The sequence below is a fragment of the Calliphora vicina genome, chromosome 1, assembly GCF_958450345.1.
Source record: "Calliphora vicina chromosome 1, idCalVici1.1, whole genome shotgun sequence".
NCBI lineage: Eukaryota > Metazoa > Arthropoda > Insecta > Diptera > Calliphoridae > Calliphora > Calliphora vicina.
Window position 1 is genome coordinate 130,374,428 of NC_088780.1, and position 19,047 is coordinate 130,393,474.

Genomic DNA, 19,047 nt, shown 5'->3' on the forward strand with positions numbered 1-19,047 from the left:
CATGATAATTTCTGATTACATACTTAAAAAACAACAAAAATAAATAAGAAGCCACATCAAGCAATTTATTGTTGTAAATTTTGTAAAGAGAGTTAATCAAAGAGATGCAGAGTATGTTATTTTTTGATGTAGACTATTTTTATTTAACCACTTGTTATTTGAAGGGGATTCATAGGCCTTCTTGAACACCTTCTAAGAGCAGGCAGTGTGGAATGAGTATCGGATCTTTTAGAATGTGTAAGTATGCCTTTTAGAAGGCCTACAAACTGAAGTCCTATCATTTTTTCCCGCTGGGCAGTGTCAATTCATACATATTCACCATGAACACATACAATTTTTCTACAACTTGACCAATAAATTTTTTTTTTTAAATAAACATATTTTCTCACATTTATAACATTATAATTTTATTATAATAAAATATTCGGACCAAATTTCGTATTTTTATTTCCATTAGTTTCGGTCATATCATGATGTTATTAACAACGGATGTTCGCTGAGGTGGGTCAACGTATTTCCACATATCTTTGTCCATATATGTTTTACCGATTTTTCCAAACATTTTTCAGAAACTAGAAACATTAATAATAAATTTCATACCCTTAGAGGTCCTTTTATTTTGGCTCTATCGCACTTAAAATTCAGTTGATGAAAAAATTCAAGTATTTGTCTTAAATTGGTGGCTACCACTGTATATTTTCTATTTATTTGTTTAGTTTTTGTATACATATATTTACAGAATATATATTGTTTTACTATAAAAGAAAAATCTGTTACGTATGGTATGTCACGTACGATATTATATTTTATTAAATAATCATCATTCGCTAATTTTCGCATATTTCTACAAGTACCTCAAAATTAGTTACGATTTATGTCCATTCTATGGACGAACAAATGTCACGTACGATGACATGGAATTGTCCATGCATTAAAATCTTTCAAATACAGACGAAACCATTTGAGATGGTTTTAAATGTTTCCTATACCCGAAGTATCCGACTTTGGGATATTTGAAATCAGGCGCCTCATGGTTGTCAATTACAACTCTTCTATAGCAATGTTAGAATCTACACCTAAATATTATCTATTATGAAAATCTTTGGAACCTTTTTAACTAAAACTAAACATGTTAGAGTGCTATATTAGGGTGTGCCGAATCTTATATACCTTTCGTCAATGCATATATGTTTTAGTGCTTTTATATAATGATCTGGAATATATGTAGATATATACAGTGAGCCTCAAAAGTGAGTAAACACCCGCGAATTTTTTGATTTTTTTTATGATCATGAAAATCATTATAGTCCGACTTAAATCTTTTTTTTCACAACCGAATCTATTATTCAACTCAATCTCCAACAAACCGAAACATTATTAAAATTTTAATCGATGAATAAATTTTAGGATTTTCATTATCTTAAAAAAGATCAAATATTTTTTGGTGTATACTCACTTTTGAGGCTCACTGTATCTTTTGTGGGTCGCAAATGAAAAATGTTGCTGATATCTGATATACGTTGGCGGCCAGCCATTTAGTTTAGTTTAAAATAAAAGGTCTTAGGGGTATTAAGCTTAAAAATGTTTGGAAAGATCAGTACAACATATATGAACAACGACTCGCCTCAGCGAGCATCCGCTGTTAATAGCATGATATGGCCGAAAAAATTGGAACTAAAAATACGAAATTTGGCCTTAATATTTCCTAATAATAAAAATATAATTGTATAAAAGTTAGGAAATATGTTTATTTAAAAAAAAGAGTTTTAGAAAAACCGTACGTTTTCGAGGTGAATATGTGTGAATTGATACAGCTGATAAAAATCATAATTAATATAGGAAACAATTTTGTCCCTTTTTAGCTGGCCACCACTTTATATTTCACCATTTATAATTTTATTACAATTTGGCACCCCAAAAAAAATAATATTTTGCTTTAAAAATTTTACAACTAATCTTTGTTTTACATTAAAAAAAAATAACACTGAGTACTATGCTAAAGATTTAAATACGAATATTTCATTTTAACGACTAATATAAAATGAAAAATAAACTAATTCAACTAGATTTCAACCCCAACCCCAAAAATGCTTAATGACAGAAAATAGTAAAGAAGCGAAGTAAAACAAAAAAAAAAAACTAAAACATTCTGAAATGTGTTAAAAATTACTTGCTCAGCAATGTAACATTAGTGGAGGAAGAAAAACTATGGCACTTACCTCGCTTGAACTGTAGCTTCGTAATGTTGATCTGGATCTAAACCGCGTATCATATAGCTCATGCCTTGTGTGTAATGATGTGATGTGGGTATGGCGGGTAAGACAACATCACGCCAACTGTTAAGACCCCAATGTATAACATTACCGGCACCATAGCTACCATAACCGCCACTGCCGCTCATGCTTTTCATGTTGTTAATACCACCTAGACGATAATTGTGCGCATTGACACCCAGCATACTGCCACTATCCATGCTGCCACCGTACATTTGCAACATAGATGAAGATGAGGATGAATGCGAATCAATAGAGTTATCGACCTCTTGTCCTTGTTGCAACCTTCGGAAGGATAATTTGTATTCTTCAATGGGTGTATGAGATTCCACAGTCCAAGAAATATTGTATCTAAAAATAAAAGGGGAAAAAACAAAAACACATGGCATTATAGTAATAAAATGTAATGTTGCACAAATATTTTAACGTTACATTTTGCTAAAGTCAATACAGTGTTGTAAGTGTATATGTATATGTGTGTCTGTGTATTTGTATATATAATAAATGTTATTTTTGTTTTTCTTATTCAAACTGACTTGAGTGAGTCACATTGCAGCAAATGTTGAATTAATAAAGTTGCCATTACTTTGCTCGGTACAATCAACCAATGACAATGACTAAGGACACCAAGTACAAGTAAGTTAACTTTGTTATTTTTACTTAGTTTGTTTTTATTTTTTTTTTTGTTTCAGTTTTGTTTAGAAACGTCTTAGTTTTATTCAACAGTGTTTAGTTACCAGGGAACAAAATTCTAGTGGCAGCTAAGGGTAAGTCATTGAAAGGACCAAAAATAATGGAGGAGCCATCTAATTCTATTGTTTTGCTTTATTGTTAAAGTCATCAAGTGGAAAAAGTAACCAGAAAAAAATCTATTGAAGTTGAGAGGGTTGGTATTAATGGCTTAGCAAATATTTGCAATATGAAAACATTTGTATGTTTAAATTTCATATTAATTGTTGAAATTTAAGTTTAGTTTTCTTATTTTTTCAAAAATGCAGTCATTTTTCCACTTTTAACATATTTATTTGATATGAACGTATGATTAATATGTATCTTTATAAGTATCCGTTAGTACTTATACGAAACAAATTGATTATTGAAATTCATTTAGATACACAGAAAAAACTATTTCATAAACCCTTTCAATTCAAATATATATCACATATTGAACTGGTTTCAATTACTTTATAATTGAATCAAGTATCCATGTGCTCAAAAACAAAATTTTCTGATATTTTCTATTGAATTTTGAGTTTTGAATTTGATAATATTGACAATTGAATATACAATTTTCGTTATTGGTTGAACTTTAAATACAAAAATTATTGAATAGATAATTTTCGTAATTGAATACACAAAAATAACAAAAATGTGTTTTCAATTACGAAAATTATCAATTCAATAATTTTTGTATTTAAAGTTCAACCAATAACGAAAATTGTATATTCAATTGTCAAAATTATCAAATTCAAAACTCAATATTCAATAGAAAATATCAGAAAATTTTGTTTTTGAGCACATGAATACTTGATTCAATTATAAAATAATTGAAACCAGTTCAATATGTGATATATATTTGAATTGAAAGGGTTTATGAAATAGTTTTTTCTGTGTATGTAAATGAATTTCAGTAATCAATTTGTTTCGTATAAGTACTAACGGATACTTATAAAGATACATATTAATGTGATAAATGTTTGAATTGAAATATAATTTTTTCTGTGTAAGCTTTTAAATAAATATTTAAATTTAATTGTTTTCCAATTTATGTATGTATGTCTCAATTACCAATGAAAACAAATATCGTTATATTGTGTATTTTGAATAACTTTAAACGTATTTATAAATGCGACAAGTAGAAATGATAAAATAGACATATGTATTTAGTATTATTAACCCACTTCTTACCGCCGTGTGTTTGAACACACGTTTATCCTTTCTTAACTTTGAGTAAATATAAAATACAGATAAATATAAATAATTAAATGTATGAGGCCTTTATATTAAGGTTTGGTCTCTTACCAACAAAAAATAAAATAAAAATGATATCATAAGACGTTCCTGAAATTTTCATCAAAAAATTCCAACGTTTAAATTTCCGGTAATTAATTAGTTAAAATGCACTATTGTTTTTCTTTAATTTTTTCAGCCTGTTTAACTTTATAATCAAAAAAATTGCATTTTTACTTTAATTAGGGTTCATATATTATGAAAAATACATCTAAAGGTTTTTATGTAATAAGGTGGTTAGTTCATTAACCACCATGGCGATTGGCATTAAAAATAATTATGATAAAAATTTTCGTAGCGTATAAATTTGTTTGAAAACATATAATTTTGACTAAATTTTCTGAACTAAACAAATGAAATAGCTGTGTATGTGAGACATTCTACAATTCTTTTATATAATTTTATTCGACAATTTTTTCAACATTTTGGTTCCACCACAGCAGTTTGGGTATATAAGTCACTAAGAGAAGTATTAGCAAAATTTTATAGAGGTATGACATCATCCGAATCAAAATCTCCATCATATTTTAACTGGAGCCCCGAAGGTATGTCACCAAGCACCATCATCAAATCGACTTGCTGTTAATAATTCAGTTCTTCGTCGGGTTCCAGACTGCAGATACATTCCCATTCGAAGGTATACCTTCGAACAAAATATCTTCAATTTAACGTTCATTGAGTTACAAAATAACAAAACCTTATGTAGATAAATACATTATATTAAAACTATTTCAGTTACAGTGGTTAGTAATCTAACCACTCTATTACCTACATTATTTATCAAAGAGTATTGTATAAAATATTACTTTGTTTATGTTAACAGCAAAACAAACACTAAATAACAAATTTACACTGAATTTGATGAACAATAAATACTCTAACCTTTTTTTAAATGCGGGAAAATCTCTTGTAAAAACTGCGGCTTACAATATTTTCAACTTAAAAAGATTTAATTGTTTAGCTAAACGCCAAAATATGTCACTAAAAATGTTTTAAAGACTCTACAAAGGGTGGTTAGAAAAGTGACCACTAAACCGGATTGATTTAAATAGGTTTAGAAATTGTTGGTTTTAACACCTACTTTGGAGGATATTTTTTAGTCATTTTATAATGTACTTACAATGTCATGAATTAAGAGTAGTTGGTAATTTTGAGTTCTTACTTTTGAGGAGTTAAAGAAACAAATGATGTTTTTTAGTATTAACTCTTCCTGAATTATATACATTTCGTTTTAGGAGTACACAATGGTATTAAAATCGGGAAAGCCCTACTAATTTACTGTCACCGATAAGTAGATTGAGGCAGAATAAATCAGAATAAATAATTCATAAATCCTTCTTTTGACACATCAATAATGTGATTAGTTGAGGGGATATCACACTGGATATCACTCCTTAGCGCAAAATATACATGGCGCTAAGGTAATTATCTGTATTTGGTGGGAGCAAAAGTTGCTGAAATCTGTCCAGGTCATCACAGGGAACCTATACCGAACGCAACTGATTCATTTGAAACGAGCATTGGCCGAAAAACTCCCAGAAATTACGATAACCTGAAGCGCGAGAGATCGTATGTGAAGCCTGGCCAACCAGCTGAATCGACACAAAAGCCAAATATCAATGGCGCTAAGGTAACTCTCTGTATTTGGTGAGGCCCTAGCTATTATGTGCTGCTGAAATATAACCAGACCATCGCAAGGAACCTGTACCGCAAGTGATTCCTTTGAAAAGAGCATTGGACGATAAATTCCCAGAATTTGCGTCCAGGCATGAAACCATTATATTCCATCATGACAACGCTCGACAACATGTTGCAATACTTGTTAAATAGCATTTATAATGAAGTGCTTTGCCAGTTTAGCCTCACCAACTTTATAGTCTAGACCGTGCTTCGTCCGACTACTGTATCTATCACAGTAGATTACGGTGATAAGTAGTTTTATTACTATAGGTTCTGATAACCTCGTCTTTGGAACTTTGATATGGAATTGGAAAGGCTATCGAAAGAAGCTTGTAAAGTTTAGACTAAATATTTAGAATTAAAAAAAAACAAAATACCGAAATAATAAATTTTAGGGCTACTATTTAACCATTTTGAATCGTTAGCAAACATTTATTAAAACTCATTTACCAATAGAAGTCAAGCGGATCCACATGAAACTAAAAGCTTCTAATTTACATTGGCTAATCCACCATCAATTGAAATTAAGCCTTAATTCCAAAGTCATCCTATATAAGACAGTCTTAAAACCAATCTGGACATACGGAATCCAATTATGGGGAACAGCAAGCAGATCTCATATAGAGGGCGCAATCCAAAATTCATAGAACCATGACGGGAGCTTCACGGTACATAAGAAATGAGAACATCCACAGAGACTTAGATGTACCTTTGGTCAAGGGCGAATTTAGAAAAACTAGAGAAGCTTATTTGTCAAAATTATCATCCGAATCCGCTCGCAAGGCTACTTGTAGTAAGTCAAGCCAGATTAAGGCAGCGTAGAGCTGAACTACCACTCGTCTAATTTGTGACTAATTTGCCAAATATGAACAATTGATTTAGTTATAAGAGTTAATTAATTATTGTAAGACCTAGATATTAAGGCAGAAACAATATTATAATAAATGTGTAATAAAAAAAAATAAAAAATCTTTGTAATTTTAGGAATTTATTATAGCAGTGTCTATACAATATTTGACTCTGCTAAGCAGTCCCATAATAACTTTTTAAAATTTATCAAAAGTTCGTTATGCTGGATAAGTTTTCATCTTAATTTACAGTTTATTTGCTTGATGATAATAAAAACTTAATCTATTAACTAGTTTTTTATTTATTTCTTAGTTTATTATTACAATCCAAATCTCAATAAAATAAACAAAAATTATAACAGAAATATAGTTTTGTGTGTCTTTGATAGTTTTTTTATTCACATATAAAAATGTCTATAACATTCAATAGAATTTTACGGAAAAGAAAAGTCTTATTATGACATAAAAACGATTATTAACAATGTATGATAAACTCATCTAAATAGAAATGATGTGCAATTATGAATAGAAAATAAAAATATATAAATATTTTTTTTATAATAATGACACAAGAAACTGAATACGTTTCATTCTTACTTTTTTGTAAAGGAAAAGGAAATTTGGCGCCGTTGATATATGGTAGAAATTTAACAATGAAAACAGCGTCTAGTAGAAAGTATATACGTATGTATTAAGTATCTCTTTAAAGTAATTTAGCTTCCGGTTAACAATAAAAAGTATTATTTTACGTAGTTCTTTTTTTTTCCTTTATACTTATACTACAAAGAATAAGACATTGTTAGAGCCAAAGAAAGCTATATAAATGTATATATTTTTCTTTTAAAAATTTCTTCATCTTAAATTACTGGTAGTTACTATTTTACAACATCTTTTCGTTTCTGTTTCTGTTACATAACTTTGTTCGTTAGAAATGAAATGGTGAGGGAAAAAGAGTAAACTGCAGTATAAAGTTCAGGAGTCAGTACACTGTGCGAATATAATGATGTTGTCAACAGTTATTTATTAATTTACTACTTTTTGAAATAACAATGACTAAGATGAGAAAAAAATGGTTTAACAAAAGAAACTTTTATTACTTAAATTTCACTTACAGTTTAGAGAACAAGCTAAAAAATAATAATATTATCTAAGAATTTTATTTTCTTTTACTTGAATAAGGATTTAAGAATTGTCTACTAGATTATAAAATTAAGTATTTTTCTAAGGAAAGAAGTTGCACTCTATGTTTAGTAGTTTTTCAGCATTGTGTTATTAATTTACTGTGGAGCAAGTGCGGAGGGTGGAATGGATATATATGGGGAATTTCATGTCAAGTGAACCAACTTTTGAAATTGTTGTTTTCCGATCGGGATGAAATTTCCAACAATGTTAGTTCCATTGGATATAATTTTTTCAACAAGATCGGTCCAGAACTCTCTGAGTTAGAGGGGGTAAAATTTTACATTTTAGCCAAACAGGTGTTTTTTCTCATCCATGTAATTTATTACCTATTGTTATTAGCAAATGTGTCAAATAGTTTAGATAGCTATTTCTTCTATCTTTTGAAAAAAAAATTAAAAAATTAAAAAAAATTTGAAATTTTTTTTCCAAAATCAAAAACTTTTTTGATTTTTTTTCAAAATGTGCCCTTTTTTCTCAAAAGAAAGTTTATATATTTTCCTGAAGACCTTTTCGGTAGCTTAGTGAGATGCGAGTTGGATATCTAACAAAATAAATGTTTTGTAACTCAAAACATATAATTTTTAACTTTTTTCCAAAATCAAAAATTGTTTGACTTTTTTTTCAAAATGGAAGTTTTTGTCCTTTTTTTACTGAAGGATGCTAGTGGGATGTCTATCAAAATAAGTGTTTTTTATCTCAAGATATAAAATTTTTGATTTTTTCTTGGAAAAATCAAAAAGTTTTTGCCTTTTTTTCAAAATGTGCCTTTTTTTAATTTTTTTTATCAAAAGAAGGCTTAGGTCTATTCCTTTAAGAGCTTTTTTGTATCTTAGTGGGATGCAAGTGGGATATATAGATACTTATATCAAAATAAATATTTTAACTCAAACATTTTATGTCTTGAGTTACAAAACATTTATTTTTATAGATATCCCACTCGCATACCACTCAGTGACAAAAAAAATCTTTTGAGCAAAAGAAAGCAAAAAAATAAAAAAGGGTTAATTTTGAAAAGAAAAAAAAAAAAAAAGTAAAAAAAAAATTGTAATTTCATGAATGTCAAAGTTTGACATATTAAGCAGTTGTTCTCTTTTAAAGCTCATTTTTGTCAACTGAATATATATCTATATATATATTGCGCATTTCCTTTCAATCTTACCACTGTGATGCTTCAACAAAAAGGGGTATTGTCAACTCAAGATTCATTCAATCTTTTGTTAGACGTGCTTATAGTTTTGTCATCAATTGTTGTTTTCAACGTTCATACATTCACATGTCTGCGACTTCACATAGTTTTTTTGTTTGTCTACTTTTTTTCTGACTTATTTTCAAGAACTAATCCAATTTAAAATTTTATTTCTAGAGAATGTGAGTATAAAAGATATCTGTACAACACTAATATTAAATGCGTACGCTTGAGGCATTCGGATTCAGTTGAAAATAGAATGAAAATAAAAAGAAAGACAAAAAGAAGCCAAAACACAAATATATTCTAGACTTTTTTGTTTGCATTAGAAACTTTCATTGTCCTGCAGGGTATTCTTAAGATATTAAAGTTTTTTATCATTATTTTTTTTTTAGTGATTTACTCTAAGTGTTCAAAAATATTTGTACAATTTGAAAGTTTATTTAAAAAATTAAGTTTTATTTATTGGATTTCTAAAAAGCAAAAAAAAAAATACTCTTATGTGTGAGACGATTATAAAATGTGTGAAATGAAACTATACAATAGTTTTGATTGGTGGATATTTGAAGAGAAATTATGATGATATTTATATAAGGTGACTAAAGACGTTTAGCCAATCAATCATTGTAATTTTATATTTTCATTTGAGATATTTTTACCACAATTGTATTCATTATGGATATTTAGATATGACATTCTTCTTGAGACCTGCCAGAATCTGCGGCTTGTTCGCATAGACAAGTTGCTTCAGTAACTCGGGGAGAAAGTAATCTGAAGCAGTCAAATTGTAAGATTTAGTCGGCCATTATAAATCACAAGAACGAGCTAATTTACCACCGTCCCGTGTGCTGTATGTTCAGTTGTACCGTCAGCTAAATACCACTCACCTTCTGGTCCCAGTTCATAAAATTATGGCAATAAAAATTCATTGATCATTGTTTTATATCGCTAATCAACTTTAACAAGCAAAGAAATAAACCCAGATTATACTTCCAGTGTAAAAATTTAAAATTTCTGGAACAATGTTACCACATTTATATCTGGGCTCTAACTAAATTAAAAGTATAAAATTGATTGTATTCATGTGTTGTGATTAGGGTTTTTAATTTCCCGACCTCTTTTGATTCCCTTTTTTGATCGGGAATTTTTTTTTACATTCCCGGGTAACCGGCTATTCCCGAAATATATAATGATACTGTAAATTAGGAATATTATAGGCAAATTTCATATAAAAGCTTAGTGTTATAATTATTAAATATCAGAGCTTCGAATTAATTAATAAAATTTGAGCTTAATACATTATAATCTTAATCCGTAATTAAAGAATGTCAGCCTTTCATTCCATAAATCCATTCCTAATATTTAATTTTTTAGATTCATTGTTTAAACCGAATTAAATAACAGAATTTATTCATACTTTGAATGATAAAATTTTTGTTAAATCAAATCATTTACAAAGTTAATTCAAAAAAAATTTTCTGAAGCCCTTTTGTACTAGATTTGAATTGAAGAAAAATTTAATCATTTAATAAATATTTGAAGATATTTTGTTATGGAATTGAAGAAGAAATTTAAAGTAATTAGAATGATTCTATAAATAATGAATTCACTTTTTAAATTTGTATACGTAAAACCTCAAATAAATAATAATAAGCGGTCTATTATTGCCGAGATATAAGCAAAAACTTTAAAAAACTTTTCACTGTTTTTTGGTGAAAAAAATAGAGTTCTAACTTGTTTTCTATGTATTTTCGTCAGTTTTTAGTTCTCCGGATTCCCGAATAAAATCCCGGGAATCGGGTAGTGAAAAATTGGCAAAATTCCAGGGAAATTTATACCGGGAATTTCCGGGATAAAAACCCTAGTTGTGATGCTCTACTGAACCTTGACTATTACAGGTATAATATTCTTAATTATTTTCTAATATTTAACACTTATTAATCAGAAGTGAAAAAATCTTTTAAAATTAATTTCGAATACATAAAAATTAGACTATAAAGAAGGCAAATATTGTGTCCCACTTAACTGTCATTGATCGGCCATGATCAACATAAGTGAGCGCATACCCCTACCTTAGGAGAGCTGTCGAGTATTAATCTTAAAAATATTTCTTCATCAGCTGGTTCACTTCAGTTTTGTGCAGTTTACTTTTTTTTTTTTTGTGTCATAATTCGATCAGTTTTTGAATGGACCCAAGAGATCAGCTTGAGGAGTGGCTTTCCCTGGAACCTAACCTAAACTTCATACATTTTTTCAGCTAGAACCGGTCTATTATACCGAGAACCCATTCACGGCAACTGTTCTCTTATTGTTGCCTTCCATCTAGGGATAATGTAACTGACTTATTTATAATTTTTTTAATGTTTCCCTAATCACTTCATTTTAACTCAAAGATACTTATATCAACAGTAAAAATGTGTACTAACTACTATGTTTAGTTTAACAGCTTGTGTAGGTTAAGGAAATAATTGGGAGGACTAATTGCGTAATACATCGACATAATTAATTAGGAAATCAAAAAGTGAAGATTTCAACTTTTAGGAATGTTTAAAATATATACCACTCGCATCGAAAGGGTTAACTCTCATAGAAAAGATTTTAACAAAATTTATTTTTCGTAATTGTAAACTTTTTATCATAATTATACTTTTAATTTAACATTCAAAATAAATACAGCATTTCAAATTTTGTTTATGTGCATAAGTAGAATTGCCATGCTGAAAAATAAATAAATCAGTTTGTTGACTTTTTGATAAAAGTTCAACAATGTCATAGTAATAAAGTTTGTTATACCCTGCACCACCATAGTGGGGAGGGTATTATGCGTTTGTGCAGATGTTTGTAACGCCCAAAAATATTAGTCTAACACCCACCTTAAAGTATACCGATCGACTTAGAATCACTTTCTGAGTCGATTAAACGATGTCCGTCCGTCCGTCTGGTCGGCTGGCTGGCTGGCTGTCCATGTAAACCTTGTGCCCAGAGTACAGGTCGCAATTTTGAAGATATTTCGATCAAATTTGGTACATATTATTTTTCGGCCCAAGGACCAAGCCTATTGAAACTGGCTGAAATCGGTCCATTATTTCACCTAGCCCCCATACAAATGTCCTTCCGAAATTGGACTTCATCGGTCATAAATGTTTAATTTATAAATGTATCTCCACAAGTTGCGCTCCAAATAAGTTTTATATATACAAAATTCATGTCACCAAATTTTGTTACGATCGGTCCATAATTAGTCATAGCTCCCATATAGACCCGCTTCCGAAAATCACTTTAACGTGCATAAATCGCTTAAAAATTTTGGTATACTCACAAAATTCAACATAGTCAACTTTAATATAGACACAAATCACACGATCTAATTTCATGGTGATCGGTACATAATTGGTCATAGCCCCCATATAAGGACCACTTCCGAAAATCACTCAAAAATACAAATTATTGAAATTTTAAAAGAAAAAATGTTTTTACTCTTTTACTTAGTGTAGGGTATTATATGGTCGGGCTTGACCGACCATACTTTCTTACTTGTTTTTAAAATATCATTGACTTAATATATACATATATATATCTCACTTAAAATTATTAAGTGAATATCTGAAATTATTTTCGTTTCGTATGAATTTTATAAAACTATCCACATGAAAGTACAGGTGATGCAAATGACACATGGAGTAACTGAAGAAAACAATGATGCCAAATTATTCCTCCATTTTATTATTTATAAACTTATAAACTTTTTAAATATTTTATGCTTGTCTACCAATATTAACTGCACAAATTTAATTTTAAATATTTTCAATCTTATGAAAATATTACACACTCAAGTTATTTATTCAGCCACATATTCCAAAGAATAATACGACATTATCACCTTCTTAACATTAGCAGGAGAGGAATAATATTCTATTATATTGTACACGTGCTTGTTTTCATAAACATTGTATTGTAGGAGTATTAAAAAAAAACCAAATGGATGGATGAATATCAGTAGTGTCTGCTCATTTTCTTTACTCCATTCTTGCCTTCTTGTAGTATAATGAAATGTTTCTGGTGATATTATATGGTGTACATAATAGAATAATATAAAGTATGAAATTACGTTGGCTTTTTTCGGTTGAATGCTTGAAGTATAAGAACTTATATTGGCGAAATTGGTAGTCGATTGTATTTATGTATAAACAAAGATATGTAGTTGTTCAAGACAAGTCAACAATACACTTGCAAGATTATTATTTCTATTGCAACATCTTTGCTGGTGATATGTTTTCTCTGTTTATTATTTTCAATGCTACAGCTTCTTCAGGTTATCAGACAGCTCAATATCTCGAGCTAGTGGCATTTTATTGTTGATATTTTTTTCTTTTGGCTGCCTAAACATGCTCAATAGGAATATGTTTTAAATTTTCTAAAGGATTTTCATATTTTAGGTATTTTTTTTTCGTCTGCAATTTTGATGCCATTGTTAGATTTTTATTACTTAAAAAATAAAATGGAAACAAGAAAAGCAACATGTTGAAAACTGGTGTTCAGTTACAACTGCAAAATATTTCTATTACTGAACTTTTTCGTGCATCTAATAGGTACTGTTTGTTAAACTGAATGCACATAATTTTTCGTTTTCAAAATAGTATATAAAGAAATCCTTGAAATTGAATTCCTGCCCTTGAATTCAATTTCAAGGATTTCTCAGAATATTTTAGAAATAAACGTAAAATTTCTAACTGGCACATCCGATTGGCATAAAGTTTTACATAGGCGTTGGGGAGGAGTAATCGAGTTTAATATTTGAAGACGGATCCAAAAGACCGGTAACAATTTTAAGCGCTTGCAAATATAATATGGTTTGTCGTATGGTTTGAGGCGTTGCGCCACCAGTTATCCAGTAATTTAGACACAATTTTTCAACAAGATCGGTCAAGAACTCTCTGAGTTAGAGGGGGTAAAAATTTGACATTTTGGCTAAGCAGGTGTTTATTCTTATCCATGTAACTCATTACTTATTGTTCTTAGCAAAATAAGTCCCAAATAGTTTCTATAGCTCTTTCAGGAAAAACTAATTTGTTGGCCATATTTTGGCGAATGATACCAATTTCCTTACTGTTATGAATTTTAAGTAAAACCTATACAGGATATTATAGGCCAGATAATTATAAATATACTCTGAGAGTTTTACTAAAAGCGAACAACGCTAACCCTTAACTCTTTGCGGTTTGCTGGTTAATTTACTCACCACATTTTCTATAGTCTTTAAAACATAGTTTATTGTCATCTATTGCCATTTTGCTAAACAATTAAATTTTTTTGTAAAAATCAGTTTTTTTAAGAGACTTTCTCTCATTCAATAAAAAAAGCACAGACTGTTTATTGTTCATCGAATTCAGTGTTACTTTGATATTTCGATTGTTTGGTCAGAAAATTTAGTCAAAAATATTCGATTTCCAAAAAATTTATACGAAACAAAAATTTTTAAACTAACCACTTCACTCCACAAAAAACATTGGAATGGGGTGGTTTTTTCATGTTTTGTTTAACTTTTTCTTACTTTTATAATAAACTAAGCTTGATTAAAGTAAAAATTCAATTGTTTTGATTTTAAACTTATACACAAAAAAGCGTTGCTGAAAGAGTTAAATCGTGAAGGTCAAAGGTAAAATTTTGCAATATTTGAAGTGATAGCGAAATAATACACAAAAAACACAGAAAAAATGCAAAATGTATATAAAAGGAATATGATTAATAAAACTATTTTGAAATTTAAAATATAAAAAAAAAAATTTGAAAAAAATACCAATATTTTAGATTTCAAAATAAATTTGATTCAGGACACGGCGAATTGAGATATTTTCAAAAAATGTCTTATGTATTATTTCGGAAAAATATTTAGGCATCCAAGATATTTGCGAAAAACAAAATAAATTCATGGTAAAAAAACTAAAATTACGGAATTTAGTCTTAAAAATATTTTAAACTGTTAGAGATAACTTACGGAAGTTGCATTATTACAAAGTTTAATTCATTGAAAGCTTGTTAAGTTACAAACTGTAAACAATTTTCCTAACCTGAGTTGGTAAATTTTGACAACCTATATCACACATTATATCCTGGACTCTGAATTATTATGGAAACTGAATACTAAACACACGATTCTAAAATGAGCTATAGTCAGTGTTGCCAACTTTTTTTTGGAGAAATCGTCAATTTTAAAAAAAAAAATCGTCAAAATCGTCAAGTTAAAAAGTACACTCTGGTACATTTCTGTTTGACATTTTTTTAATAAGTCATTTTTAATTGCTATATTAAAACAGTGAGAATTATTAAACTTAAGATAATCTTTTGAAAACAATATTCCTTGTAATGTTGAAGAATCCAAAGCATTTCTGATTTTTGTTTTATTTAAATTTACAATATTAAAAATTCTTTCAGCATTGGCCGACGAATGTGGTAGTGCCATTAAACTCGAAACAAATTGTGTTAAAATTGGGAAGGCCTTGCCTTATTGACTCTCTTTAAAATAGAAATATTTTTCCAATGTTTGGAGTTCGGTGAATTTCATATTACGTAATTCTCCAACTTCATTATCAAGTTTTTTTCCATTTAATAAATTTGGAATAAGTTTGGCCAATTGGAAAATTGAATAATTTTTTTTGTTCAATGGAGTTTAATCCTTCTAAAAGTTTATCACCAAAATCAAAACGTTTTAAAATTTGTGAAACCAATTCAATATAAAATTGGACGCTGTCTGGCTTTCAATTTAATTTTAGGAAAAAAGGTTACCATATGTTTTGCTTTTAAAAAATCGTCATTTTTGTTCGAGGGAAAAATGAAAAATCGTCAATCGTCATTTTAATAAATTTGACTTAAAAAATCGTCAAAATGACGATAAATCGTCAAAGTTGGCAGCGCTGGCTATAGTGTTGGTTCTGGTGTTTTCTGTGACGAACTCGGATTGGGCTTCTCATATCGACTTCCGAATGAATGTTGAGGTTTTCAGGCAGAGATTTTTCCAATTATGATAGCTTGTATTTTTGTCGACAGTCAGGCGGTACTTCTCTCACTTAATGCCTATACAACTTCATCTTCATTAGCTAGGCAATGTAACAATGCTCTGTCAAGACTAGGTCGTCTATCTGACATTACTTCAGTTAGGGTCGCTGCGCTCAGAGACTACTATGGCAATGAACAGGCAGACGAATTAGCCAGAATGGGGTATTTTTAAATTCGGTTTCAGTTAACGAAAAACGAACTATGTAAGGATAGGCGAATGCCCAGCCCTTAGTGTTAAAAGGCATACTTATTGACCAACCATGGTGAGGTAGTTGGGTCTAAACTTAGATATCTGACGGCTACATCTGACGAGTGGAGTGGGGTCCTTTCGACCGTACTTAACTGTTCGCGCGCGCGTAAACCAAAAACTTTCACTTTGTATTCTGTCCTCCTAACTGTCCTCCTCTACGATTATTTTATAAATCATTTTGCAATCGGAGCAGTGCGATTCATTCCACTTTGTGACGTAAGAATTATTTGTGGTTATAATATTCTAAACTAAAACTTTAAGTTTAAAACATTCGAATACATAATTTACAAATCTATATGTATATCAAGTTTTATTTTTTCAAACTTCAAATATTTTAAGCAATTTTTTAGTTAAAAAACGTTTCTCTTATTTAAAACTGTTATCGATTAAATACAAATAGAATTTTATTTACATTGAGTATTGCCTATAGCAGTGATTGCGAATGTATAAGAAGGCAAAAGCCCCTTTTCAGCATCCAGCCTCGTTGATTGACTACTGCTGCTTTCTGCAATACATGAAGTTATTTTTTTAGTACTGAATTTGACTTTTAACAGCGTCGAATATTAATAGTATTGGTGTTTTCTTTTTTTATAATTTTCTCCGGAAAAACGAAATTTTATTATTTTTAACATTTTTTCCACGAAATAAAATTTGTTGTGAGATCAGTTATTATTGAAAATATAAAAGAGGATTTAAGAGGATGCTTGTTTATACAATTTCAAATATTTTAATAATAAATTTCGAAAATAAAAATCAATTAAAATAACAGTTTTTCAATGACGTTTGTTGTTATGTGAATATTTAAATATAACATTTTATATAAAAGTTTTAAATTGCATACAAATTAAGGAAGTAAATGCTCTATAATAAATCTGATACAAAGTTTTCAGTGTAAAGAAATTAATAATAATATGGCTAACTCAAATTTCTGTGTAGAAAATAATTTCTCACACAACTTTAAATAATACCAAAACTGTCGTTTATGTTGTATATATTACGTGGATAAAGCTTGGTTATATTTTATTCGATATTTATGTTTTATACTTTGTTAGAACTAAAATATTCTCTAGAAAATAAGATTTATTTAAAACTTTTAAACAATATTATTTTAATATATAAATTTGTTTAAGAAATCAAAACAAGTACAATTATCTTCCCAATTTTACAACATTTAATCAATATCCGTCACGGGTTCTAGTTATCCGATTGCACTTAAATTTATCAATTGTTAATTTTAATGAACATAAAAAAAACGTATCCAGAGTGTCTAGTATAATGTTGTATAAGTAATGAATATATGGAGGGATGTGTAAAAATATCATACACATAGATATACAAATTATATAATACATATCGTTGATCTCATGTAGAAAAGCCCTAACTCAAATATTTTCAAATTTACAGGAGAAGTTAAAAACATAATAGAAAATGTATTATCAACATATAACTTTTTCAATACAATGCATTAAATTTTTGTGACATGGTGTATTTACGTGAAATGTATTGTAATCACTAAAAAACTCAATTTCGAAAAAAATTGAGTTAGGGTATTTCTACATGAGACCAACGATATATACCTTACTTTACAGTAATATTATTTATATACATATATGTATGTATGTATGTATCAACTTGTTAATCTCATGCTTTGTTAAGTTGCTACAAATATTACTACCATAACTTGACCTACTTACCTGTCCTTATACTGACTGATTGGCGGTGAATTGAAAACAGCTACGTTGGGTTTACCGCTCAACTGTAAAGTTTTACGTGACTTGCCAAGCTGATTTTCAGCCACACACGAATAATTACCAAAATCTTGTGGATGCACTTTTCGTATAATCAACGTGTGACGTGAGCCACGATTTTCCATAATATGACGTTCGGTGGTATCCAATTGCATGGTATCCTTAAACCATATAACCTAAATTTCATCATCATCATCATCATCGTCAACATCACAGCAGTCCAAATAGAAGAAAACACAAGAATAAAGCAAAAAACAAAACAAAATTATAGGTATGTGTAGCAGTAATTAGAGATTTAACGTAACATAACATAGAAATTTTATACAACAGCAGTGCTTCGAAAATTTCGTGGAAATCTTTTTGGTTTTAGTTTTTGGACAGGAACGAAATTAAGCCAGAAACTGTATTATGGTTCTCGTGATGAACTGCTTTTTAAAAATTGATATAAAATTATATTTTTGTTTTCCAATGAAACTTTAATAATTTTGCGTATAATTCATTTAATAAATAGAGTGTATAATTGTAGTTACTTAGAAATTTACTTTATGTCTGAAGATATGCCTTTCAAATTCCATAAATGCGTTTGAACCATAGAGAATAGACATAGAACGGAAACTCTCCTGTCAAAGGCCTAACTCAGTTGTCAGAAATCTAAGTGGTGAGAATGTATTAGTAGAAAAAACTATGTGAAAGCAAAATCAACACTCGTATGTGTGATTGAGTAAATTTTTTGTTTGAGTTTTTTTCTAGTTTCCGCTCTATGTTTCTCTATGGTTTGAAAGGAAGCTTAATATTTTTAACATTTTGTTCAGATTTT

The 19,047-nt window shown here is 29.2% G+C and overlaps 1 protein-coding gene across 1 annotated transcript in view; it reads right to left on the reverse strand.

Moving 5' to 3' along the window:
• LOC135952873 (basement membrane-specific heparan sulfate proteoglycan core protein) overlaps positions 1-19,047 on the reverse strand; it is a 111,796-nt gene that overhangs the window by 42,608 nt on the left and 50,141 nt on the right. The window contains exons 5-6 of the mRNA XM_065502717.1: positions 18,177-18,406; positions 2,220-2,624 (exon numbers count right to left, since the gene is read on the reverse strand). Coding sequence (XP_065358789.1) covers positions 2,220-2,624; positions 18,177-18,406 — 635 coding nt within the window. The remainder of the gene's footprint in view (positions 1-2,219; positions 2,625-18,176; positions 18,407-19,047) is intronic.